Source organism: Camellia sinensis, chromosome 8 (genome assembly GCF_055761805.1).
Source record: "Camellia sinensis isolate YWXY chromosome 8, ASM5576180v1, whole genome shotgun sequence".
NCBI classification, from domain to species: Eukaryota; Viridiplantae; Streptophyta; class Magnoliopsida; order Ericales; family Theaceae; genus Camellia; species Camellia sinensis.
The window spans coordinates 175,612,743-175,636,108 of NC_138968.1; the positions used below are offsets into that span (position 1 = coordinate 175,612,743).

Consider the following 23,366-nt stretch of genomic DNA (forward strand, 5'->3'; position numbering starts at 1 on the left):
GCTATAAGTACTTTTCCACAGCTCTACCAAACAGGGCCATTGTCCTTTTCAAGTGTACTTATTTGATAAGTGTATTTATTTAAGTCATATTTTTTTTATCAATATGTAAGTCATATCATTTCTCTGTTTTTACACGTATCTTTTCAGAAAAAAAAAAAAAAAAACTACATAAAAAACTCCAAACAACTCCCGAGTTAGATTAGAGTTCAACCATTTTATTATAAAAGTAATATAATAAGTTTTATAAAAATATAAAATTTTAAAAAGACTCAAAAAGCTTTTTTAAATATCAATCAGCTTGTTTGGTTTGAATTTTTAGGATTTACTTTTCAAAAAATTAATTTTTTTGTTTTTCGTTTTTTTTTTTGTTTTGTTTTTATTGAACTTTTTTTAATATTTTAAGCATTTTTTTTAAAAAAACTTAGATACACCTAACATCAATACACTTTAAAAGTATATTTGTAATTTTTTTTTTAGAGAAAATTCACTAAATACCAAAAATACAAAAAAAAAAAAAAAAAGAATTTAGTACATTTTTCTTAATCTTATGTATTTATTGATTTTTAAAAATATTATTTTATAAATATTTTATTTTTTTGATACATCTAAATAAGGTACAATTAAAAAAGTAAAAAAAATCTTAAAATTTTAAAAATATTTCCTATAATATATATATATATATATATATATGAAAAATAAAAAATTAAATTTCTAGAAATTGAAACCAGACATACTGAATTTTTTTAAAAAAAATAAAATAAAAAAATTAGACCGGGTTTGTTTGTGATTCGGTTGGGCAAGAGAACTTTCAATCCCCCATCCGCCATTTAGATTAGTAGATTGGAAAAAATCAATCTGCATCTGTCCGTCGAATTGACGGATGCGGATTGTTATTAATGCATGGATGCAAATCGGTTTGATAGTTTGAACTTTTACAAATTTTGAACATAATAAACAATTTGTCAACAAATTTTTTTTTTGGATAACAATCAAACTCAGCATAATCAAAAGATTATCAAGTAAATTATCAAATACTAATAATAAATGCATACAAAAAAACTATGCATTATCAAAACTATTTCATTATTTTTTTCATTCAAAAACTATTTAATTTGATTTTTTTTTAAATGACAAAATTAAGTCTTATATTTTTTACACAAAAATATCAAATATCAACACTTATCATTTGATAAAAGAATTTCAAATTGAAAATACAACAGAATATCTAAATTTTTTTCAATTAAAAACACAAATAAAATATCTAAATAAATTAAAAAAATAAAATTTTATACTCACAATTTAGTGACTCGGCTGTGGATAAAGAAATTTTAAATCTACCATCTATCTAAAAATAGATAAATTAAAAAAAAATCAATTTATAATCATTTACTCATCACCATATATCTGTTCAAAATACCACAAATCAAATCAATTCAATTCAATTGAATCAATTTGAATGAATCAAAATATCCGATCGGCACCAAGGTTAGACCCATGAATTTCATTTTAAAGGCCAATTACCCACAAGTAAAATCTAAAAAATTTGCATGTACTGGTTTAACCAATTTGACCCCTACCTACAATTGATCAACCCAACCACTGAGAAGGTGACAGATAAGACCTAAAAGTCTACAGGTGTCCTTCAAACCGTGTTATTCACCACTTGTCAATCAAATACATTACACAATCTTGTATCTATGGTGTGAGCTAGTACACACAAGTAAACCCTTTACTCAGAGAATTGTGGACCGTCCATTCCTCCAACACACGTACTTCTGAACCAGTCCTCTCCTGAATGACTAAACGACCCCTACCGACTTTGAACTGTCCATGATGCCCGCAAATCTTAAGCCGTAAAATGTCTCACTCTTAGGGGTCAAATAGGAAATGCAAAAATAAGAAATTGACTGTACGTTTTTAATTCCCAATGCTTCTGGTTCTATTTTTTTCTTCTCTTTTTTTCCCAATTGTTTTGGTCTCTCTCTCTCTCTCCCCTATTTTTCTCTGTCTGAACTTTAATCTCTTTGTCCTTCGTCAACAGCTCAGCCTTATCATTCTCTGCTTCAAGTATACCAATTTCAAGCTCATTCCATCTCTGTTTCGGTCTATACACCGCCATGGAAGAGCTCAATCGAGCTTGGCCACGTCAAAAACGAATGCTTTCAGTGTCACCGTGATCCAAAAGGTAAGTTAAGATATGTCAAGCACATTTATGCAAGCTTGATCAAAATCACATATTTTTTCATTAATTAAAAATTCGATTTCCGTTTTCGGATTATCTTCTTCACAAAAAGCAAAACCAGTTCTTTATTAGCTTTTGATTTTATACTTTGTTTTTGGAGATTTTGCTCGAAAATCAAGATTTTAAAGCTCCAAGCTGTGGTCTGTGCTCTGTTTTACAGGTTTTTCTCTTTTTTGTTTTTGGCTTCAATGTTCGTTTCTTCGTTTTTCCAAACAGAGCACAAGATATTGCTTTTTACTAGTATTTTAAATTTGTTCATTCAACTCTAAGATGTGTCTTTCAAGTGTATTGTATGTATGTATGTATATATGAAGCTTGTTGCTTGTTGTGGTCGCAGAGTTCGCAGAGGGGTCGCCATTAGAGGTAGTTTCATTTTTGCACTATTTTCTTGAGATTCACGCCATGATGACCAAAAGCTGAGTTGCAATTTCGCGGGGTATTTTCGAGGTACGTGGATTTATCGCGTTTTGCGAAACAAACTTTTGATTTTTGTTTAGCGTTTTTCTCGCTCGCTCTCTTGTGACCGTCCGATTATCGATGATGTCGTCAGAGTAAAACAGAGAGAGAGGGTGGGATTCGGTGTGGATTGTGAAAGTCCCCACCATAGGGATCTTGCCACGTACGATTGGTCACATGACCTACATCATGCGATCTTCTTTATTGATTCCGTGATATTGTGTGGACTCCACTTCGGAATCATATGGACTTCTGAAGAATGTTTTATGTCCGTTGGATTATGTCAGAGACTTTGCTCGAATTTCGATATTATCCAACGGGTATGAACGGCTAGTGATGGAAAATCATTAAAAATAGTACATTCTTTTAATTTGTGAGCTTAAAAGAATATTGATGATGTGAAAATATATATAAAAAAAAAATTAAAATTAAAACATCACATCATAAGATATACACACCAATTAAAATTTTTAATTTAAAGCTGTCAATTTTTTTTCGGAAAATCATAAGAGTAATGATTCATTCCCTTCTTCCCCCACCCCTTTGACCCCCTCTCTCTCATTGGTCACCTTTTTTTTTTTTTTTTTCTTTTTTTTCCTGCTCCACCAATCACCCCCTGCCACGTGGCAAAAGGGGGGTGAGGGGTGACCCCCAAAAGGGGGTCCCAAGCATTATTCTCGGTGATAAATGTGCGTGTAATCATGGGACCCACGTGATTTTTTTTTTGTTTAGTGCATGGGTTACGTGCACGAAGATGTAAAACACAAGATAAATTTTTATTTTTATTTTTTTATAAATAATAATAATGACAAACCATACATCACGAGGCTAAGACCATCTCCAATGGTAAACTAAGCTTGGCATCAGATTTAAATTTTAGTAAAAAAAGTATTTTTTGGTGCTTCAACCGTTTTCACCAAATTGATATCAAAATGAAAATTCAACAATAAAATCATCAAACTGAGAACAAGGTACTGATTTTACTAAATTACTGTTCCTGACTGTTAAACCAGAAAAGCTTGAGAATTTTACACATGGTGGTCGACCACCTGGATGACCACCTGGTCGCGGATGACCACCTGGTCGCGGTTGACCAACCGGTCGACCAGTGCATGCAAATATTGGCCTGTGAATTGGTTCAAATAGATAGGTTCAAACAGTTAAAAAAGTAAAAAAAAAAAAAAAATTGGCTTTACCGGTCGACCAGCTGGTTGACCCACGGAATTTTGATGCACCGTTGGAGTAACTGATATCAAATTCAAAAATGAGTCATTTTTTTACTCAAATTTGGTGAAAAAAGAAGTTCACCGTTAGAGATGCTCTAAGCAAAACAATCAATTGAGGGTTTGTTTGAGAGGTAGGTTTTTAGTTTTTTAATTTTTTGACTATTTTAGTTTGGGATTAAAAAAACTTAATTTGAGATAAATTTTTTTGATTTTTATAAAAAAAATAAATTAATTATAATTTTGATGTGATATCTTATTAAATTAAAAATTTTATTTTGTTATTTTATGACTGTTTTAACCAAAAAAATTTCATTTTAACTTATGCTAATTGAAGGTAAAATGGGTTTTATTTTTATGTTTATGCCACGTGTACGTATAAGTGTTATTAGGCTGGACGTGAGGTTATTCGAAGTGTACAATTTATCTAATTTGAATCGATCCGTATATAAATAAGTAGTTTCGCAGAGATAATGCGGGTCGACACAGTTTGAAATATAGTATTATTGTAGGTTTTACCCGCACTCGTAAGAATCTGCCCATACTTAGACTTTTTAATTTTTAATTTTTTTTAACTTGGACTGTTAATTTCATTTATTCTATCTTAGATATTTTTGCCTAACATTTTGGATGAATGAAAATGTTAACGAATAATTATTTTTAGGTAAGTTTAGGATTTTAAATGATTTTACTTTAATTGTATTGTTGGGTAGTGAATGATTTTGATGATTTAATTTAGGATTTTGAAAGACGTATTTGTGTTAGTTTATGATTTTATTTAGAAATTTAGAATTTTGAATGATTTGCTTGTATTAGGAATTGATTTTGTTGTATTTTTAATTTTACAAGTTTTAATTCATTAATTATTAATGTTGAGCATTTTAGAAAATGGGGGAAAAGGACCCAAAATAAATATTTACGAAACAGGAAAAAAAAGGCCCAAAAATAATATTTTTTTAAAAAAATTCAATCCGCAAACCGCTTGCAACCGCTTCCACATCCGTAAACGCTATCTGCACAAACTGCAACCCACACTGCGGACGGTTGCGGATTTAATTTTTTCCAAATTGCATATATGTAGGTGGGTCTAAACCGCAAACCGAACCATTCAAAATCGAACCGCGAGCAATCTTAATATTAGCATAGGTCAATTTAACGTGTAAATTTTTTATTTGATATGTTAAATTTATTATTATATTATTTTTAAAATTTAAACCCTTTTGAGGTCATCACTAGAGGACCATTTGGATGTTGTTTGAGAAGTTAGTTAAAAATTAGTTGTTTTTGCTTTTGATTATTATTATTTTTTTTAAAAAAATGTGTAAAAAAAAAAAAAAAGATAAATGTTGTGATTTAAATAAGTTAAAAGCTAAATTTGACTTTTAGCCATCTTTTGAAAAGAGCTCTTAATTATTTTAGAGAGTTGATTAAAAGTTAATTTTTTTTTTTTTTTTTTTGGAGACACATCACTTCTCTATTTTTTTAATATATCTTTTCAATAAAAATCAATAAGTCAATTTTTAACGTATTTTTTTTTTTTTAAAATATGATCAATGGTTTTCATGTCAAAATTAACATAAAGGAGTGATGTTAAAAAAAGACATCTAGGATTTTCATGTCAAAATTGACAGTGAAGAGGTAACCTTAAATGTTACATCAGTTTTTTTGCAGGTCGGGTGGAGTTGGTATTTGAGTGTCTTCTCGCAAAACAACCCTTGACAAACGAAATTAGAGATAAAGCTGTGAAATCCACAGCCAAGTTTGGAATTGACATTTTAATAATTCTTTTATGAGAAATTGTAAATCAATGGCATTTTGACAAAATATTTATAAATTGATGATCAATTTTATAAGTATAAAATTGATACAGTTTGTCCCTAATTTGTAAATTTTTTTTTTTTGAAAATTTATGCTGAAATGCAATTCTTTCATTCTTTTTATTGAGTTTTTTTTTTTAATTGAGTTTTCTTTTTATAAAAAAAAATCATTTTTATTGAATTTTTAATTTTTTAAAATACTTTACACTTTTAGGTTTTAATTTGACTAATCAGAAAAATTATAAAATAAAAAACAAATTATTAAAGACAAATAATTCAAGAAGAATTTTTTTTTTTTTTTTGGGGGGGTAGTTTTTTTTAATATAGTTTTTATATATTCAACACTAAATGGCTTGGAAAAGTAAAACTATTTTGATATAAATTTTAAAAAAAAATCACTAAAAAAAAAATTTGTGATTTTTTAGCCAACGCACTTTTTTGTCTTACATATATGTTTTATTTGTCAATTTTTTTGGAAATTAACTTTTGAAGAAGTTATTTGATGATTTTAATGCAATAATTCGCACTATTAATTTTGGACACTTATGCTATTAGCTCTCAAAAATTACATATTGTACCAAAGTAGAAATTAATTTAGAACAACATAGATGGCAACACCATAAATAAGTTATTTATTGACTTGTTTTTATTATATCACTTTTGTATTTTTTTACACGTGTCTTTCGTAATAAGTAAAAAAATCAACTTATAATTCATATCTAAAATAATCCACACTAATTTTTCTTACTTTTGGGTGTGGACACAATTGAAACCATTGGTATGTGTGAAACCGCTAAAGCGGCTCCTGCGGTTTGACCCTGTCCAGCTATATTTGTGCGGTATCATCCCTTTACATATCGTAACAAGTGTGTAAAGTACAACCAAACCCTCTCCTATTTTATTACAGACTAATAAATCAAGTTGACTCTTTTGGTGCATATATTTTTGTCTCCCATCCTCTTGATTTTCAAGGCATTAAATTGGATTGTCTTGTCCAAAATTGCGCAAATTGTCTGGGCTTCACTTTTGTTACTAAATAAATATATAGGGTAAATTACATAGATTTATTGAGATTTGAAAAAAATATAGTAAGTTTACAATTTTGACTTTAGGTACGTTGGACTCGTTTAAGATTTTTTAATTTTTATAACACTGTCTTATTAATAGCTCTTTAGTAGTATGAATCGAAAAATTATGTTGTCATCTATTTCTTACTGAAATATATATTTTATCAAATTTTTATTTGTTGTCACACGTTTCAGTTTATTTAGCCTTACTAAAAAAAATTTGGTGTAGTTATGTAAAAAATATGGGATTTGTTGTATTATCTCAAATTCTGAAGAGAGAGGTCACTGTAATTTACTCAAATGTATAAGACCTTCAATCGTAACAGTTTAATTCTAAGCAAAATAATTTTTTTGTACACAATTTCTATATGAAATGATGTGGTTTAACATTTTATTTTAAATTAAAACATCATCCATTCTAATTGAATTTATAAAATATCATTGTATTATCATTTTTTTATGATTTTCTTTACAAAATTATTTTTGGGAATGATTCTTCTATTTGTGTTTTGAAAAGTGCTGCTTTGTGATGCATTGATGCCTGCATTTTGTTGGTTTGTTTTTGTTCTTTTGGCATTGGGGATGGGGAATGGGATTGGACCTGGGTACTGTGACCGGCTTGACCTAAAGGTCCAATGCTTTTACCACGTACACTAGTCACTTGCTCGCATTGTGGATTTAAAATAAAGTAATGCTATGTAACACCATTCTAACTCAATTTCACTTGCACTAACACCAGCACCACAAAAATGTCGAAATGATTGAAGTTTTTCTATTTGGATTCATGTTAGGTCTAATTCATATTACTTTGGCTATTTGGATTCATGTTAGGTCTAATTCATATTACTTTGGCTAGATTATTCGTGACTGCATATTTACAATATAGATGCGGTGATCAGTTATACATTTGTTTAATTAATATTTTTCTTTTTACTTCCTCCCTTTTTCTTTTTCTTTCATTTTGGGCTACCAACAATCACTTGCTTTGTTCTGCCAACTCAATCACGTTTGCACTAATACCAGCACATTTAAATTTAGGTAAAGTATATAGTGATTTAGTTGCACAGGGTGAGAAGGGTGAAAAATATAGATAATTTACATGGATGAGAAGGGAATTGGAGTATGAGCTCTAATAAATTTATGCATAATATTTTGGTGACAAAATTTGGATTCTCAATTTTCTATATATGATCTTATTTGTCATCAATGTGAATACTCATTAAACCAATATATTGGTATCCAAAATTTGTATTCATATTTAGGAGTCATTTGGCAATGACTTTTTTAAGTTGGCTTTTTGATTTTTTTTTTTTTTTGACTATTTTAGTAATAAATTTTTTTGATTGTTTGGTTTTCTTGTTTGGATTTTTTGGCTTTTTGACTTTGGAATGGCAAGATTTTTTTTGTCCTTTTGTAATTTTTTAGCCAAAGATGATAACCAAACGAGCACTAAGTCATTGTTGTGTTTTTGGATTTCTTAGGTGACTTTTATTATTTTTTAGTCAAACTTGTGAGGTAGGTGTAGTTGAATATTTAGGGAGATATAGTGGGTATACTTTCATAATTTTATTTTTTTGGTACATGGGCATACTTTCATAAGTTAATTCCTCCAGTTACACATTTCTCCACTCAATTCCCACAGCCCATAATACTCATTTATGCATCCATGCATCACTGCGAAGACAAGTTCTATTTAATACAGTGGTTAATGTTCAGAATATTGAACTTTATACATTTCTTTTGAGCATTTCCTTGATCAAATATTTTCCACCCTCTTCTTTTTCTTCTTCTTCTTCTTATTATCCCTCTATTCATGCTTTGATTTTAGTTTTAAATCCACTTTTTTGCACTTTGAAAGGAAAGCAAATTGGAAACTCTCAAAGGTAAAAGAAAAAGAAATTCCATATTCCCTTCATGTCCTCGGTCTAAGAGTTAAAGCGTGCTCTGCTTTTTTTTCTTTTGCTGGAACACACTCATTATTGTCTTCATCCTCATCATCACCAAAATATTCCTGCTATTGTTTAGATTTGTTTTGTTATTTGAAATCACTCAGAAACTCTTGATCAATCTCCTCCTATCATCACCATCATCATTTTTTTGGGTCTTTTGCTTCAGATGGATTCGGTTGACCGCAAGTCCGTGACTCCAAGTAAGAGCAGATTGGCACGCACGTTTGCTAAGGTTTTGCACATACGAGCTGTGACTGGTGTTGCCCCTGTTGATGGAATCCAGAAGACTAAGTCTCATGAAAAGGTCAAGCATGATCATCGCTCTGAAAAGGTCAAGCATGATCGTCACATGAGCGATTGGTCCGAGTCCTTTGATTACGATGATGAAAAGCTCCGGCACAGAGCGGCCGTCGAAGCTTTTCTGGCCAAATTGTTTGCCAGCATTTCAACTGTTAAAGCAGCGTATGCCCAGTTGCAGTTTGCTCAGTCTCCTTATGATGCTGTTGGGATTCAAGCTGCTGATCAGGTGGTGGTCTCGGAATTGAAGAATTTATCTGAATTGAAGCAGTGCTATCTGAAGAAACAGCTTGATGAGTCTTCTCCTGAAAAAACACATCTGTTGGCTGATCTCCAGGAGCAGAAGAGTCTTCTGAAGACCTATGAAATTATGGGCAAGAAGCTGGACTCTCAGCTTAAGCTCAAGAACTCTGAAATCACTTTTCTTCAGGAGAAGTTGGAGGAAGCCAACAGAGAGAATAAGTTGCTTGAAAAGAGATTGAACTCAAGTGGGTTGATATCCGTTCCCGACAATCTTCACCTGTCAGGCTTGAGCCCCAACCATTTCATTGTCGTTCTTCAGCAGACAACCAAATCTATTCGGAATTTTGTCAGGTTGATGATCAATGAGATGGAACTGGCCGGGTGGGATTTAGATGCAGCAGCCAACACAATTGAACCGGGTGTTCGTTACTGCAACGCAAACCACAAATGTTATGCATTCGAGTCATTTGTTTGCCGTGAAATGTTTGATGGTTTCAATTACCCTTACTTCTCTCTCCTGAACGAGTCTTTGTCTGAGCAGCAGAAGTGGCAACGCCTCTTCTTCGACAGATTCACAAAACTGAAATCCATGAAAACAAGGGAGTACCTTGTCCGAAAGCCCAAATCAACATTTGCAAAATTTTGCTCCGGCAAGTACCTCCGACTTGTGCATCCCAAGATGGAATCATCTCTCTTTGGCAACTTAAATCAGAGAAATCTAGTGAAATCCGGTGAACACCCGGAGACTACTTTCTTTGCCATATTCACTGAAATGGCAAAGCGGGTTTGGCTCTTGCACTGTTTGGCCTTTTCATTTGAGCCTGAAGCATCGGTCTTTCAAGTGGGCAAGAAGTGTCGATTTTCAGAAGTGTACATGGAAAGTGTGAGCGAAGAATCGTTCTTGTCAACTGGTGGCACAATGGAAACTGACCCACTAGTGGCGTTCACGGTGGTTCCGGGATTCAAGATCGGTAAAACTGTAATACAGTGTCAGGTATACCTCTCTTGACCTCAGACTTCGGTAAACCAATGATAGACAGGGTGGAATCGTTGTCGATGTGGGCCCACAACATCATGAATTGAACTGGAAGCCACTCTTGGTATTATTTTAGCTAATCATAGAAAAATGGGATACATGGATTGTCTACTTTCTGTGTCCCTAGTTGTTGAGGTTTGAACATCGTCACCTGGGCTTTGTCTCTCTTGTTTTGTGTCCATTTTTAAAAAAAGCAAAGCGCGTCGACCGTTGTTTGGGAACAATCTCTAAAACTTTAAATTTAAATTTCTTGAAGAATCCCCAAAATTTTGTTAATATCAGGGCAAGTGATAGAGGGTCTGATTAGCTGTATTATATATGATTCCTCTATATAAAAATAGAAAATAGTGTTTTAAATATTATTTCGAATCTTGTAATATGCACTTTTTGTACCATGGGATTTTCTATGCCTTTCTCTGGTGTTTTCTTGCTTGGTATTTTCCAGGAAAATCACATATTCCTCTGGCTCAGGTGAGATTAAATTGTGGGTCTCACTGTTAGGGCTTGTTGGTGATTGAATAGGACAGTGAGTGTTGGTGATGAAGAACGTGGTCTGCTACCTTACTGTCAATACAAAATGTTTGGTTCTTACTCAATGCAGAGATGCTTTTCGGCTTAACAACTTGAAGTTTGTCGCTTCCATTAATAATAGCTATTTATGGATTAGGGATACATGTAATTTAATTTTAAAAAAATATATAATAAGACTAAAACACTATAATATTATTGTTACTATTGAATAGCAATAAGTTGTAAAATTAACCTGTTTTTATTTCATGATTTTCTTGAATTATCTTGCTTTTGATATGAGTGTTGGGTTTTTACTCCAATAGTATTTGAGATTATTATATGTTTTTTATTTATTTTTTGTTTTGACAGTAGATAAAAAAGTTTAAATTGTACTTGTAACACTAAAATTTGTATTGAATCGTCTCATTCACTGATCAAATCACACACAGTTGTGTGATATTATTAAGATAACAAAAATGCTTTAGACCACTAATTAGTGATGGTTCTAATGATGTGATAGTGGGTCCCACCCACTGCCACATGTGTTTTGTGCGTTTTTTTTTTTTTTTTTTTTTTCTTTTCAGTTGCCACCTCACTAGTGGTGGTATTAGTGATGGTAAATTAGTGGTCTATAGCATTGCTCAATGCTCACAACAAATGTGTGGTATGGAGGCAATGGCGACAACAAAAAAAACTCATACAAATATAGAGATGGATCCCACACATTTCCTACACATTTATGTTGAGGCAACAATGGTGAGTAAAAATAGTTCGAGGGTTTATAGGTGATGATGCCTTCTTTATTGAGGGTGGGGATGACAATTATTGTCTTTTCTCTTTTTTTTTGAAAAAAAATTTCCGTTTGATAAATTACTGTGTTATTCTTATAGTATTGTGGGACACTCTTGAATATTTGAAAATAAGGTAAAATTGTCTTTTTCACAAATTTGTTTTTTTAAAAAAATTCTTTTTTATGATTTAGCCTACCACAAACAAGGTTTGAATCTTGACTTTGTTACCAAGAAATTACTTATTTAAGAAATTTCAACTATTTTGCACACATCTGTAGCATCTGCGACTTTGATACCGTGTTTAAATTATAGATTTATTAAATTTACTTTTGAATCTTGAATTTGCGAAAGATTTTTTTTATTTGTTTATTTCTCTTCACAAATTTTTGGTCTCAAATTGAAGATTTAAGCATAATCTAAAAATAAAAATAAAAGAATAAAATTAATTTCTTTAATTTTGTTTTTTATTCTTTCTTTGAAAATTTTTTTGCCTAAAATTATTAGGACTAACAAGAAATTCGTATAATCTGTAATCCGATCCGGTCCATTTTAAACCGGTAGGTTTGGATTGATTTTTTTAATCCGTGATTTGATTTCAGATTGAAAATTTCAAATTTTGTAGGTCACGGATCGGTTCTGGATTGAACCCCACTGTTTCGAATTGAAACCCATTCGGACCATATACAAATAATTTATATTTATACAATAGTCTATGTTTCTTGCTCTTCCTCTATTGAACTTGAATTCCCATAGATTTCTTACCTTTTCTCCTTTAGATTTTTAGTTTTGCTGAGGTGTTTTTTTTCCCCAACTATGATGCTCGGCCATGTATCAAGTTGTTTTCCGAACTTGAATCCCCATAGTTTTCGGTAAAGGGAGTTTTCTAGCTATGGAGCTTTCGGCCATGGGAGGTGTGTTGGTGTTGTCTTGGAAATGAAGAGTGCAGCATTGGGTGAAGTTGTTTTGGGAATGCGGCACTTGGCAATTTGTTTTGGTTAGTGTGGGTTGTTTTGTGGGTTTCAATTATTTTATTTTTAGAGTTAAGTGCTGTAACTTTTGGTGGAAATAATAGTATGGGTTGGTGGGGAAAAAAAATGATTTGGGTTCAATTATGTTTATGTTTTTATGAAATTAAAATGTTTTATATTTTTTTTATTATTTAATTATGTAAATTTGTAATCTTAAACCAATCAAATCCGTATTTAAACGGATTGGTTCTACGATTTAAACGGATTGGATTGATTTCAATTTTTTAAGAATCATAGATAACGGATTAGTATTAATTTTCCTCAATGCAGACTAATCTGAATCATACTCACCCTTAAAAATTATAAACCAAACATAATTTGAGAGGAAGGGATTGTGTCGTGGGTCTGCATGCATCACCTAATACGGGGCCTCTTTTGGCAATTAGCTTTTTTTAGTTAAAAAGTCAAAAAATTATTAAAAAAATAAAAAAGTCAATAACTTATATCAAAAAGTTAAAAATTTAATTTTCTCTATATTTTTTGCATATTTTTTTGTAAAAATTCAAAAAGTTATCCCAAATATATTAATTTTTTTACATTATATTTTAACTAAAAAGTTAAAAGTAATTCAAAAAACCTGTTCCCAAACGAAACCAGTCGAGGAAAAATCTATTTTCATGAAATAATCTGCCACTTTAGCATTTATTGTGCACAGAGCAAAAAAAAAAAAAAAAAAAAAAGTGAAATTACAAATTAGAGGTCATTTGAAAAAATAATTACCAATGAATGAAAAGATTTATGATTTTAATTATCAATGTTTATATAAGTTATCATTGTTTGGTAATTAATTTTTGCAAATATCACTGACGTGATATTTCCCCCCAAAAAAATGGAGAAATTACAAATCAATTATACCTTTTCAAAATAGTTACATATTCATGAATAGTTTATGACTTTAATAATTAAAGTTTATAAAATTTACCATTAATTTTAATTTTTTTACCCAAGCATACACTAATTCTTATTTCTCCAAAAATAAATGTTTGCTGAGAATGTTAACGAGGAGAAAAATATATTGATCAATGTTAGAGATTTCAAATATATTATCAAATATTTTACATAATAGTTACGTGGGTGTGGGGCCTATACCACATACGTGGGTCTCATGAGCATTTGATAAAATATTTAATAATTTATTTTGGATATGTAGTATTTTTGAAATATATTTTATGCAATTAATTTGGCATTCAAGTATAGTATTCCCAAAAAAAAAAAAGAAAAAAAAAAAGAGAAGCATTTATTAATACAAGAAATGGATTGTTGTGAGCTTGAAAAATATTGGGGGTCCAAGGATAGGAATGGCAAAGGTAGAGTCTCATCAAAAGGCCGGCCCATCCTTAAAATATACGAGTTGGGTTGGCCTTGGCTTTGGCAAAAGAGTAGTATCCATGGGTCGGCCCATGGTTTGACGTGATGAGCTTTTTAAGGCCGGGCTTATGTATTTTTAATAAGGGCAAATTACATTAACCGTTCGTATAGTTTGTGACTTGTGTCACTTTGATCTCCGACTTTTCAATTGTGACACATTTGATCATGAATTTTGAATCTTATTCTAAATAAGGACAATTAAAGATACCATTGTTTAATTTTAAGAGCAAAATCGTCAATTTAATAAAATATAAACTAATTTGACAAAAATAAATGTCAAAAAAAATATTTTTAATGTTTTAAAAATTATTTTTATTCACCAATGATAAAATTATGTAAAATTGATAAAAATTAATAAATATTACATGATTAATTTTTAAAAATTAATTTTATATGATCATCATCCAAACACATAATAAAAATTAATTTGGTAAAAAAAAAAATAAATGTAAAATATTTATCAATTTTATATAATTTTATTTTTAGTGGGTAGAAATAATTTTTAAAAATTCAAAAATATTTGTTTGACATTTATTTTTGTCAAATTAGTTTAAATTTTAGAAAATTGATGATTTTATCCTTGAAAAATCTAATGATATCTTCAATTATCCTTATTTGGAACAAGATTCAAAATTCAAGGTCAAATGTGTCACAATTGAAAAGTTAGGGACCAAAGTGACACAAGACCCAAACTATAGGGACTATTAGTGTAATTCACCCTTTTAATAAAATAGTAGGATTAAAATTGAGAAACTAAAAAGTTGTTTGTGATCTTCTAAATAAGTATACTTTTTGAGTTTTTTAGAAATATGAGTTCAGTTTGAAGTGATGTGGTAGAGAGGTAATACGATTTAAATAAGATGATGTGATTAATAGGATAGTGACATTTTAATTTTTTAAGGGATAACAAACAAGGCCTAAATGAATAGTATGCCAACCATGAGATTAATAATTATAATTTCACGAGATTAAAAATGGATTCAATCATCATATCATCTATATATATTATTAAAAATAATATTTATTTTCAATTTTTCTCTATCTTATGTAGAACATCTCTTTATTTATTAAAATGTCACATCAATATTTATTCTTTTATCAAAATTACTTCTAAAATTTTATATTTAAAAGACTTCTACTTCTTCTAAATTATTCATAAACAAAACCTAATTGAATTATACATACTAAAAGTACTTTACTAATTAATTTTATTATAATTTTTTCACTTTTTTAAAATAAAATATTAAAATTATTTTTTATTTTTTATCTATCTTATTTATAATATTAATTATATTAAATTTCTTAAATAATTAGAATTATTTTTAATTTTACAGCAATTATTTTTAATATAAAGTTATAATTTAATAAATATAAATTTATTATATATTTATTTAAGTTACATTTTTGTAAGCATTGAGAAAATGACCCATAAATTCCAAAACTTGAAATGGCAGTCCTATTAGTCCCAGCCTTTTTTTGACTAATGCATAAGTCCTACTTTATGTTAATAGACATAATTGCCACTATTTAATGAATCTTAAAATGGAAACATTCCAGCTAATGTGGACCAGGGAACATCCCACCATAGTTTTAGATGTTTTCATCCGCGTCATATTTGAAAAAAGTTTATTGTAGGGTTTTTGTACTTTTCTGTCGTTTTGTCCAAACACACATTGGAAAAAGTATACCATAGGATATTTTGGTTTACCACATTAAGCTGGGTGGCCCACATTTGAATCTGAAACACAGACGCACAAACTCAAGGATATTGATTGGAGTTCTCAAAGTTGAGGAATCCACCACCAGGGGTGATGACTTGGCGAAAAAAGGTATTATTTTTTACGGCGTGACTTAGGTTTGATTTTTAAGGAGAGTAAAATGTTGGGTAATTTCAATGACTCGTTATGGTGATCTTATTTTGTACTTCGATTGAATTTTGAGTTCGTTTGTGACGTATGGTTGAGTTTTGCTTGTGTTTTAGTGGTGAATCCCTTTTTATGGATTGGATTAAATTAGGCTCGCAACCGGCTATCTCGGGGCCTGGGTCTACGGATGTAGTGATGACATTGACACCTCAGAATATCCTTTTTCTTGTTCAAAAAAAAAAAACAAAAAAGTTGAGAAATCCTACCAACATCCCAAATTTGGTGTGTCTGTCAGCTAAGTTTTCGTCGGAGCAACGAATCATCGTTCTTATTTTGGTAATCCACAATCGTTTGGGTTTCCGTTTCACTAACTCCGATTATGGATTCCATTTTGCGAAAGTTCATCCTGATTTGGCAACCACATCGTTAACATTTTAAAATCAGCTTCGCATGTTTGTAGGGTTTTATGTAATCTATTTGTACCGCAATTTTGTCATCATCAGATCCCGCATTGTGCAACGTAGTTAAGGAAATAAATTGAAACCACATCAACAAAATACACAATCCCCTCCCCATGTCCAAGAAAATTTGTTACAGCCAAAAATACACAAATTTGCTGGAATGGGTTTTGTCATGATTAGTGTGGTTGACACATTGGGTTCCTTGCGAAGATTTGGATGTCACATTCAAATGCAACGTTGACACAAACCATGTGAACTGAGCATCAACCATGACGGCGTTGACAACGTTGTTGCCACACGAAGACAATAACATAATGTTGTCCCTCATTCCTACACCGAAACATAACATCATTTAATTGAATATGAAAAATAAGTATGCTGAATCCTCATTGGATGTACCTAACTGAACAATGTGTTAGTGCTACGTGGCAGCATATGTTCCAAGCAAATGTACCAATTACGGTAGACGTTAAAATCCAACAGAATACCACAACATATTTACTCGTACATGGGGTGTGAACTTTGCAATATGAATGTGTTTGGTTTAACACACTTCAAATGTGATGCACCGGCATTACAGTGCCACTCACACAGCACACAACGGCCAATTACACGAACCACATGCTAACGTTCACATCCCAACCCCAACAACCAAAACACAATAAATAAATAAATAAATAAATAAATAAATAAATAAACGAAGAGAACACAACCAACACATTATCGTCGATAAAATCCAACAACTACTCCACAGACCATACAACTTCTCAAGCCGATGACGTTACACACCACCAACCAGACGATTAAAAATAATTGACCCATTTTGTTAGTTTGATGTATGGACAATCTATTATGAATGTACAACCGTGACAGTTATTTAGTAATTGGAATAATATGATTAAGTATTTCTTTTTTTAAAGTCCTTTATTTTGTCCTTAAAAATATAGGTTTTATAGACAAAAAATTTTTGTTCCTAAAATTTTGTCTTTAAAACCTTGATTTCTTGTAGTGTAGCTTGGCAATTGTGCAAAACTTTAATTTAAAATTTATGAATGTTCCACATGAATTTTTTTGAACTTAAGTTTCTCAAAACATGATCAAATGCTGCAAAACAATATGAAACTTGGTGATTTCCCAAAATTAAGGTGAATTCAAGACATGCATGGGGAAATTCTTGGGAATTAAACTTAGAATATGAGAAAATATGCATGCATACATGGTATGGCTTAATACTCTACATTTCTAACTCAATTCTTACATTAATCAACTCAGTTCTCTAGAATTCATGTCTTACACTTCATAGTTGCTCAATCAAAGGGTTGGATTCTTACCTAAACTTGTCAAGATGAGAGTTAGAAGTTTGATCCTTGAGTTCCTAAGTCCAAATTCACAAGTTCTCTAGAAATCCCTATAATTTGAGCTCAACTTCTTTTCTTTCTCCCTTTCTCACGTTTTGATGATCAAGCAAGAGGAAATGGAAGTGTAAAAATGTGTAAAAGTCAATGGGATGGCCTTATATAGGCTTGACTAATAAATTCATTAATTTGGGCTTAATTGAGCATTAATCATTCTAATTATTTCGTTCTGAATCGAATTTTAATTAAACCTATCATAAAATTCTAAAAATTCTAATTAACACATAAATCAAGTCAATTTCTGAATCGAATGCCGATAAGGTCTTCAATTTGCAGAACAGATCGGAAACATGAACAGATCATTCTACGTTAAACAGATAAGGCAACACAAATAAGGCAACACACATGCAATTTAATTCAGGTTTTGATCTCAAGAACTTATTAGGCATATTAAAGCATGGATTAACGTTAATCATGGGTCAGGGTTGTTACAGTAAGGCCTGATTTCCATATTCAGGATACGTAGGCAACTTCATCATGAAGTTTGGCTGTAAACACCTCCAATTCAACTGTCCTGTCCATGTGTTGATTAGGTCATCTTTGTCTGCTCTTCATTTGAAAGTTCGGTTGTGATCCTTACTCTAAGAAGAGAGCTGGTTACAGTGCTAAACAGTGTTATTCAGTCAAGGGGCAATTTGTTATCTTTGGATTCAGGGTTGTACATATTGAGGATTGATTTTGTGTGTGTCAAGTGGTGATCTTTATTGAAAATGGTTTTCAAAAGTTTTAATAAAAGTTGACTTTTGTTCAAATTTTACCTTTTACAACTTAGACCATTTTTGGATCAAAAGTAAAACTTTCAGTGCTCACAACTTTAATTTCATTGATTTCAATACAAAGTTCTCCAACTCTCGATACAAATCAAAGTTGCTTTTATTACATTCATAAAATTTGAAAAGTAAAGATTAAAGCAATAAACTAGGGGCACAGATGAGTCAGGCGCTCCTGCATCCCCCACTTGAGCGCGTGGAAGCTTCTGATGCTAAAGTGGGCTCGGTTTGTGCTTCATCCTCGAGTCAAGTCAAACATTCGCCAGAAAGGGTGTAACTGAAACTAGGGGCAGGAGCCAGAAGTTCTCTCGTCGTCTAAGCAGTGAGGTACCTTGCCCAATGTGAACCTCGGACGGGAAATGAAACCGAGTACTCTACCCCCTTCTTTAGGCAAGTCTGATCATGTCCAAACTGATATCTGAATCGGAACGGAAAGTAGAATACACAGTGTGTTAGGCCAATCAGCTGAATACTAGGTTGCCAAGTCATGCTGTAGATAATTTTGATCAGATTAAGCCAGGGGCAACACCAAGCAATGTCAGCAGCAGACCTGTTGCACATCCAGTGGGACTACCATCCTTCATTCGGGAAATCTACTAGCTATTGGCCGAAAAATTATGCCCGAGCTGAGTATGTAGGGCAAAAGTCATGTTGAGAGAAAAATAAGAAAAGGGCTTTGAGAGAAAAATAGAGCATGAATGCCGAGTGATGTGAGAAACAAATATTAGAAAGGGTGGGAAACATTACCTGCAGAAGTAGTGGACTCCCTGTGAATTTGTTTGTTTCTCCCCAATGGAAGGCGTCTAAGCCCATCAACGTCTCGGCCAACACCAAACCAATGCAACTCTTGCCCTTTTTCAAACCTTGGGCCACTTGAATTAGCCGAATGCTAGACCCTCTAAAACTAGGGGCAAGAAGGAAATGAGCCAACATGCACAAACAAAAGGCGTGTTGCCGAAAGCCCTGCCAAAGAAGATTACCTCGGTCGCCAACTTTAGAAAATTGATGGATCAGGCTAGGAATATCCATCTCTCCGTTGTGAACTAAGGATTGAGCTTCGTGTAAAGTAAGCCCGCACATCCATCCCAAAGTTTGGATGTGGCCAAAACGGGGTTGAGGTATGATTTCTTCATCGCGCTGGAATTCCATTAGCACTTGAAATTCTTCGATTGTCAGGCATATCCCCAAAGCTAAAGATGTGTGTAATCGGGTTCCAACATCTAGCTGCGGCATGAAGGAACGAAAAACAAAGTGGAGAACGACTCAGCAGGAAAAGTGCATTTATGCCGAAACCCCGGAAATTCACCTTTTCCGAGCCATCCAAAGTCGCAATCCAATTCGAGAGTTTTTCGGCGAAAAATGGTGTCACGCCCTAAAATTTGGACAATTAAATATTAAATTAGGACTAAACTCCAATCAATATTCTATCATCCAAATCCTAGGGTTGAAACAAAATCTAAACGTTCTCGTCTCCATAAGGTTTAAGTAAATTTCCATCCTCAAAAGATTATAAGGGATAAAAAGAAAAACTAACAAAACGAAAACCAAACCATCCACCATAATTTCATAACTAACCAATACCTTCAATATTAAAGTAACAATAAATAGTCAAAATAACTTAAATAATATAAGGTTACAAACCATACCAAATTATCCAAATACTTAAGTCATAAAAAAATAATAAATACATAAACTAATATCAACCCTAAGCTCAAAAAAATAAAAGAAGTTCAAACGACATGTCCAACAATAATAGTTATTCCACGTCACCACCGTAGCCCCAACTAATCCTACAAAGGAAGCTCGGCTACGCTCAAACAGAACACACCCAAGTTGCCAAGAGACAAAACGGGTCAGTATACAGGTACACTAGTATGAGTACAAGATTTAACACCCACATGTCCACCAGGCACAAACAAAAATACATTTAATTCTTGTTATGGGACAAGACAAGTAGTTTCATCCGCACTGAGACGAATGGGTAGTTTCCCGAGATACGATGGCATTTAATTTATTGCCTGTGCATAACGAAATATAAATTGAGTATAAAATAAACAAAATAAAAATAAAAATATAATGGGTCAACCTTGCATAAAAAATTTAGTAAAACCCACCATTCTGCAAAAAAAATAAAGTTAGTATAATTTAATTTTAAGTAACTTGCTGAAGAAGTATAAAAATGCACTGTTTCATATTTAAATAATGCAAATTGACCAAAACTCAAAGAACAAAATTGTACAGAATCAAATTTCCTAAAAGGTATTGGACGAATTTAGTAGAAACTGAACAGGTTGAGAAAAAAACTTAATAGAAAATCCTAAACGAAATTCAATCGAAAAATCTGAAATTGAAAATGAAAAGAAACTGCTGTAGGATGAATTTTTTTCAAAAAAGTTCAAAACACGAAAAGTGTTCAGAATAATGTTTTACTTTAGTTTACGTGAAACCAATAAAAATGAGCTCGTTTCGTGGGTTAAAACAACCTCTAAAATCTGCATTGCTAAAATGAATCAAAACTACTATAACCAAGATCAAACTTGCACAGGGATATCATCTCGAATTTGACCCACACTTCCTGGATGGTTAGCATATACGTACGTGCGTAAATCAAAGCACTCGCCTATTCATGAGAATGAGGCAACAATATATATACACACAATATCTCATCTACTCATGAGAACAAACATAATAATGCCAAGCCTAAGGCATTTAAATAAATCTCATAATCATCACTTTTGTTTTATACACTCTTTTTTACCAACACTCAAATAAAACAACAATCCATGGAGTCATGGTGGAGTATAAGGAATTTATCTATGGGTTCCTAATTTATTTTAATTCCATATATTCATGAGTGTGATTACAACCATAAATAAATCCATATAAAAACCCTAAACATGGCATACCCAACTAATCAAAATAATTAAAATCAATTAATCATCTAAAAACCCTAAACCTTCTATCTACAACTAATCAAAATAATTAAAACCGATCAATCATTTACATACAAATACGAAATTAATTCAACATCAAATAAATAAATAAAAAACAACAAATTAAACATAAATCGAGGGAAGTGGGTTTTGTACTCACAATATTTTTTTTGAAGATCAAATAATCACTTAGAGAATTAATGGAGCCACCAAAATAAAACTCTAACCCTTTTTCTCCCTTTTTCTCCACCTTCTGCCGTCTCTCTCTCTCTCACACACACACCCAGCCAAGAGCACTCTCTCTTTTTTTCTTTGATTACTCTCTCTCTCTCTCTCTCTCTCTCTTCTCGTGGCTCTCTCTTTGTTGCCGCACCCCATAACCCTCTTTTTCTTTCTTTGTTTTCTTATTAACTTCTAAACCTAATTGACTTCTTATATTATACTATATTATAAACCTAAGTCTAAATATGTAATAACCTAATTTCCTATTATATTATATTGTACAAATAAATCACAAATATAACATATATAAATATAAATATCTTATATCAAATCTATATCAGTAATTTCTTTATATATATATATATAATATATATAAATATAAATATTTAGATTAATTATTTATAATTAACTAACACATTAAATTAATTAAATACCACATTAAATTCTTATATAACTACATAATTAATAAAGCCAAAAATAAAATCAAGTAATAATAAATAAATAAAGACTTACGAAAAATCAAGGTCGTTACAAACGGCTCCATTTGTGAAGAATTTGCAGCTAAAATGAAGAAATTACGAAGCTCAACATTTTGTAGAAGATAAGGCAGTGAGTGGAAGCCAGATGTCAACAATTTAGAGGTCTTGCACATTGATGGTCGGCAGGTAGCATTGATGGCCGACAAGAGGCATTGATGGCCGGCAAGCCACCTCTCATGGCCGGCATGTGGCCGGTAACCTTTGTTTGTGGCCTGTAGTCTCTCACTTTGACCTGTTGTCCCTTTTTGTGCTGAACAATGCTGAAAGCATGTGTTTTGTTTTGCTTTTAGTCTATTTTAAGGTCTTGTTTTTAGTCCTTTCGGCTTTAGCAAGCTTGTTATTTTTGTATGTCATTTGTTGTTGCGTTGTTTTGCTTATCGAGTTGTATGTTGTTCTGTTTATCGAGTTGTCGTCGTTTTGTTTATCAAGTTGTTGTTGTGTTGTTTATCGAGTTATATATTGCTTTTTATTTCAGTTGTTGGTTGGTTCATTACCCGATTAAGAACGTTGTGCCAATACAAGTGTTCAGTTTTCATTATCAAATTCAATCTCATTTCCATGCTAAGTGGTGCTCATGATGCAAAATACAACTATAGACACCTCATTTTTGACTGACCTTAAGACTCAGACGTCATCGATTGAGCGCTTGGTGATTGCGTATGTTGTGCTCGTTCTGAGGTTTCGGAGTTTCAGCTGAGGTCCTTACCCCCGGACCTCGAGACCCTTTTATGTTTTGCCTCAGTTTGCGGACCAGGTCCTGCTTTCTCTTCCCGGAGGGAGGGAGAGGTCTTGTAGACCATCTTTCAGTGGCCATAGGCTACTTTTCGTGGTCGCAGGCCACTGTTCCTATTTGGAGACCAGTTTTCGATTTTCGGAGCTGTCAGTCGCACGCCTCGGTTCGGGACTGCTTAACATTCTCCGTTTGGCACGATTTTTGGCACACACCTTGTTTCCTCTGTCTAGAGGGACACTGCGGAATGGGAGACCACCTTTGTGGTCGCACACCATTTTTGGTGCTTAATAGCCTGTTTTCGGGGCACCTGGCCGCGTGTTTTGCCCCCCGAACCCTCGTTTTGCATCAGTGTTGGTTCATTTTTGGCATGAACCTTGTTTTCATTGTTTGGAAGGTGGTAC

General features: G+C 32.2%; 1 protein-coding gene across 3 annotated transcripts; it reads left to right on the plus strand.

Annotated features, from left to right (window-relative positions):
* The first annotated feature begins 1,878 nt into the window (after positions 1 to 1,878).
* LOC114312473 (protein GRAVITROPIC IN THE LIGHT 1) lies at positions 1,879 to 10,692 on the plus strand. 3 transcript variants are annotated; one of them, XM_028258710.2, is made up of 4 exons: positions 1,943 to 2,185; positions 2,343 to 2,402; positions 2,580 to 2,689; positions 8,921 to 10,692. In XM_028258710.2, the coding sequence occupies exon 4, from the start codon at positions 8,921 to 8,923 to the stop codon at positions 10,301 to 10,303; it is 1,383 nt and encodes a 460-aa protein (XP_028114511.2). In that variant the 5' UTR covers positions 1,943 to 2,185; positions 2,343 to 2,402; positions 2,580 to 2,689; the 3' UTR covers positions 10,304 to 10,692. The 3 variants fall into 3 exon arrangements, with proteins under 3 accessions (XP_028114510.2, XP_028114511.2, XP_082740297.1); XM_028258709.2 differs by lacking the exon at positions 2,343 to 2,402 and having other exon boundaries at positions 1,879 to 2,185; XM_082884171.1 differs by lacking the exons at positions 1,943 to 2,185; positions 2,343 to 2,402; positions 2,580 to 2,689 and adding an exon at positions 3,652 to 7,596 and having other exon boundaries at positions 7,637 to 10,692.
* The last annotated feature ends 12,674 nt before the right edge of the window (positions 10,693 to 23,366 follow it).

Coding starts and splice junctions, on each gene's coding strand:
- LOC114312473 (XM_028258709.2), top strand. CDS start 8,921: ATGGATTCGGTTGACCGCAAGTCCGTGACTCCAAGTAAGAGCAGATTG.